Below are 4,844 nucleotides of genomic sequence, written 5' to 3'. Positions count from 1 at the left end.
ATGTAGTAAATGCTAAGTTTGTCTTTTGTCAGGTATTAAAATACAAAAAAAAACTGATGGGTACTGAATCTTAAATAAATCATTGACATATGTATTTTTCTCCAATTCACCCATAAATTAACTCAAGGTAAAATAAAATAATCGTTCTTTCTCTTCATCTTTTTTTTTCCTTGATTAATATGACGCGAGACATACAAGTTGGCTCGATGTTATTAGGCCAAATGAACAGTACTTCCATAACTCAAAATACTATGTATCTATAAGTTTTAAAACAAAATATTATTATTACTTATTATATTTAATTAAAAAATTAAATATGCCGCAACTCACATGACATGATGATTGTATATTTACTTATAAAAAAAATAACCAAATCTATACTTTATTCTTACTTGGATACCCTTTTCAACTTTTCCCCTCTTGTTACCTTGGTTGGTAGTCGACACACTATACAATGTTCACTGGAAAAAGCTTCCATAACCTCGAGCTTTTATTTTCTTACAGCTAGCAAAAGTGAAGAAATAACACTTAGAAATGTTCCCAATAATCTGCAACAACTAAAAAGAAAAATAACAAAATAAAAATAATAAGAAGATAATTAAGTACACAACTATATAAAGCAAAAAAAAAAAAAAAAAACCCCCACAAATACCATTTTCCCTACTTATTTATTTCTTTATAGGATCTCAGAAAACCAACTTCCTTCTCGAGCTTCTACATGATGCCAATGCAGCAAGATCTTGGATCATCCCACTGATCAAATCTTTGAATATCAGCCGTTCGATGTCCAGGACTGCCTCCGACATCTCCATCGGATGATCTCCTCCCCATCCGCTCAACTCGTCCCCCGCTAAGTCCTTCCTCAACACACCACAGATGACCTCGAATAAATCTTCAGCAGCATTACGGTTGCGAATTCTTTGAAATTCGGACCAAACATCGTTGAGGAATGGCTTTGTCACATTGTAATTTGTCCAAGAAACAGTCTTCCATGGAGGCAGTCGTCTGTTTCTTTCGATAATTTCGTTGGTAGCATCGAAGATTAGCTTTCTCTGGAGCCTGGAGGCCTTGGATGTGTCATTTCCTTTAAGATATTGCTGCTTTTCTAGCAAAAGAAAGATGTCCGGCTCGTTTGAGAGAGAATCCGATGCCCTCAAAATATCTGAAATGTACATAAAATCCCAGTCATCCCGTGTTTCTTCTTGCCATTTTGATCGAGTTGATGATGTGATTGGGCTCCATATATCTTCCTCCAATTCGCTGGATTCATCTGTGCGCACAAATTTGACAGCCATCAAAACATGATGCCTAACAAAGTCTTTAGATTTTAAAAGACTTGAGCTAAAAATATAGTATAAACAATTCATTTCCCTCGTATATTATATGTTTTTCTGAAGTTCGATGATAAACCAAGTATACATACCCCTCAGCATGCAAGGACCACATGAAGTAGAAAGTTTGGGCACCAGTGTCCCTCCATTGATAAATAATTGGACTATATTATATTTATTGAGGTCAGATTTGGTTCCACATCCAAGAAACACTATCCAAATCAGATATTGTAAAGGTTCGGAACAGAAATATTTCAATTATTCGGGCCAGCATTTAGAAGTCTAGCCAAAAAAATTGATTGAAGTGTGGCTAAAATGTAGCACTACACCACACAATAGCAGTACATCTTGCACAATCCAATGCCATAATATTCAAGTACTATAGACCTTTCGGATACCATCACTCGAGCTTCGACATACATTTCTTCCAAATTTGAGCATAAATTTCTTCCAAATTTGAGAATCAAGAATGTGTAAGCAATCATTGTAATTAGAGTTTTTATATATATTATTATTCCGATGTGAAAATGTCTCCCAAATATTTGATTAGATTAACAACATAGATAACAAATACTAATTCTAAAACAAAATAAATGTATAACAGAAATATCATGTGCGGGCTAGTGATATAAAATAAGAGAATAAAGATTCAACCTTTGAAATCAAGATTACGTCTGGCTGTGAGAGCTGAAGGGGTGAATGGTTCGTCCTTGTAGAGAAACGGGTCAAGAACTGACACAGGACTCGGATGCGCATCACTTCCATTCATCTCCGCTATGCTCTGGAGCAGCTTATCACATCTCTCCAATAAATTCCTTCCCTCTTTGTATTCCACAGTCCTCCACCTCTGTATTAAACAAACCATTTTTTGCAGTTATATAATCGTATTGATACAGGTATTTAACTCAAGATTAGTGGCAATTAATGATTTTGATGTTACATTACCTCGGTATCGGTTGATGTAGTGATACTGCTTCCAGAAATGGATGAAGATTCGCCCTCTTCAGTTTTAACGGTCGTGATCTTGTCATTCTTATTGATCTTGGCCGTCGGATCTGGGCTGGTTCTTCTGGTGTTGATCTTCGGGGAGTTAATGGGAGAGACTCTCCGATTGTCCGCTGAATTCTTCAGTTTCCTCTGTGTTTCAACGCTCAATGGTCTCGGTTTGACTATGGAGTTTGACCGTCGAGGATCCGCATTGCATTCATTTCGAGTCCCTGGACTCGGGCTTTCACCGGCCCGAGTTGCGCTCCGCACGCTGCGGTCCCTACGAGGGCTTACAGACTGATGATTTTCACCGGAGACAGCGTGATTACAGCGAATGCTACGGGCTTGACTTCTACCGTTTCTCCGTGCATAATCACTCACGTTTCTTTTGTTAATAGGCGATGAATTTGAGCTCGACTGTCTCGAAGGTTGCATCACCACGATTGGTGATTCGTCGTATATAAAGATCCGGTGGCTGACTTGATTTGGATTTTTGGAGTGCAGAAGCCCTTTCAGTTGCAAAGCTTCGAGGATCTGTTTCAAGGTCTCTAAATCTTTCGACGGCTCTACAATGCCCCTCACCTTAAATCTCTTCTCAATTTCACCGTAGACTGATACACTCTGTTTAGGTTCTGGGAAAATGTCCCCAGAATCAAAGAAGCTTTTGCGGTGCTGAGCCTTCCATGGAGACGGAGAATTGAAGTTGGCCCTGTTTGATGCTTTAGACAGTTCAGCCTTGCCAGCATTCTTTAATAAATGGTCCCTTGGATCTGCATAATGGGCAGACATTGGCGCATTGTCGAAAAGGGATATACTTGGCTGCTCGGCGATGAATCGGGAGTGAAACAGATCTCTAGAGGCTCTCGATTCGGAGGCGGATCTCCTCAGCTCAGGCTTCTTTTCGGTTTCAAAGTCGGATGAATTGGGCAATGGCTCCAGACCCATGAGCCTAGCTATGACACTGGGAGACCGGTTCTGGCACCCATCGGACGTATCACTTCCGATGCTGTAGCATCGACTCGCCGTGGACAGAATTGAGGCGGAAGTGCGGATCTTTTTGGGATGGAGGCCTCCCATAGCGTCTGTAGTAGCTCTACTGTCGAGCGAAAGCCTCGGGGCTTCTTTGTTGAACTTCCACGAGGACTTGTTGCCTTCTTTCAAATTAAATATAGGAAGAAGAAGAGGCGATTTAGGGGGCAACTCAACCACCTCCGGCGCCACCACCTGCTCCGCCAGTTCCGGACTTGGCATTCTAAATTCCCTAGAAATGGCCGGTGACTTGGGAAGTGATAACTCCGGATCCGAAATCGTACCAACAGCCTAGAAATGGCTAAAAATTACTATTCATATAACTAAACTTCATTAAAGACAGAAACTTCACAGAGAACAAAATCATACCGGGGAACAAGGAAGGCGCTTGGTGGAAGAGAGACGGTGGCGATCAAAGAGCTGGAAGAATCCAGCCATGCAACCCATTTGCCTCTGCACCTGTTTCTCCAGATTCTGCTCATTCCTGGAGCCCATCATCATTAGCGGATGGTTGACGTCACTTCCCGGCAACCCTTGAGCCTCCCAGAAACAACCAACTCTCTTTATCCAGTGAAGTTAACGTCACATTTAGATTCAGATTCGGTTCCTTCTCTGGTTTTTATTTCTACTTTTGCTTTTTTATCTGTTGAGAACTAACTCCCGCTTTCTGCTCTTTTAAAGGTTGGACTGAGTAAATGGGTGGGAGGAGGAGTGGCACTGGGTTTTGCTACTGTCACCCGCGGGTAACTTGTTTCGAAATGATATCTGTGTTGTCACCCGCAGGTTACCTCGTCTTTAAAAAAAATAAATATCGCCAATCCAATTACATACGGTCACATGACATTTTATCTATCACATGATCGTTGATAATTATGTGCTGTTGAGTTTTAAAATAAATATAAATACGGTGTAAGCACGTGTATTATATATGAGTACTTTTTTGGAACGCGATATGGTGTATTAAAATTAATTTTTTTAAGAAAAAATTAGAGATCCTATTAAAATGTTAAACTATATACATTTATATAATACTTTTTTTATATAAAAATTGATGGTGTTTTACAATCATTTTTGTATAATAACGGATACGGTTATTTACCGTTATTTAAATTCGGAGATTTGTATAGTTTTGTATGCCAATAAATTTGTAATAACGCGAGTTCCAAGTTGGTTCGAAAAATATTTTGATTTATGTAGATGGTTCAATTATTTGGAACTTGAGAGTGTTTGTGGAAAGAAATAATTTATAGTATTGCGGTAATAATTAAAATATAGCATTTGAACTGTTACATCGTACATTATTTATGAAAAATTATAATTTTTACTTTTCATTTGGGGTTAGACTAGGTCGATCTGTATCACATTAGACATGTTTTCTTATAAATGAGTAAATGTACAATCATATTGAAATACATAAAATGAGAAAATTAAGATAATTATTATTTCCAAATCTTCAAAGTCCATAGAAACAGAGAAATTTTTATTTTTATTTTTGGA

General features: G+C 38.6%; 1 protein-coding gene across 1 annotated transcript; it reads right to left on the bottom strand.

Annotated features, from left to right (window-relative positions):
• Positions 1 to 397: 397 nt before the first annotated feature.
• On the bottom strand, positions 398 to 4,099 carry LOC140967766 (uncharacterized). Its single transcript, XM_073428493.1, has 5 exons — positions 3,717 to 4,099; positions 2,277 to 3,638; positions 1,986 to 2,178; positions 653 to 1,270; positions 398 to 409 (listed from the first exon to the last, which is right to left on the bottom strand). Exons 1-4 carry the CDS (start codon positions 3,846 to 3,848, stop codon positions 687 to 689), a joined length of 2,271 nt encoding a protein of 756 aa, XP_073284594.1. The 5' UTR covers positions 3,849 to 4,099; the 3' UTR covers positions 398 to 409; positions 653 to 686.
• Positions 4,100 to 4,844: the final 745 nt, after the last annotated feature.

This window comes from Primulina huaijiensis, unplaced genomic scaffold (assembly GCF_012295235.1).
Source record: "Primulina huaijiensis isolate GDHJ02 unplaced genomic scaffold, ASM1229523v2 scaffold28027, whole genome shotgun sequence".
In the NCBI taxonomy this organism is placed as follows: Eukaryota; Viridiplantae; Streptophyta; class Magnoliopsida; order Lamiales; family Gesneriaceae; genus Primulina; species Primulina huaijiensis.
Note: the sequence above shows the minus strand (reverse complement) of the source record. Positions and strands in the feature narration are given on the sequence as shown.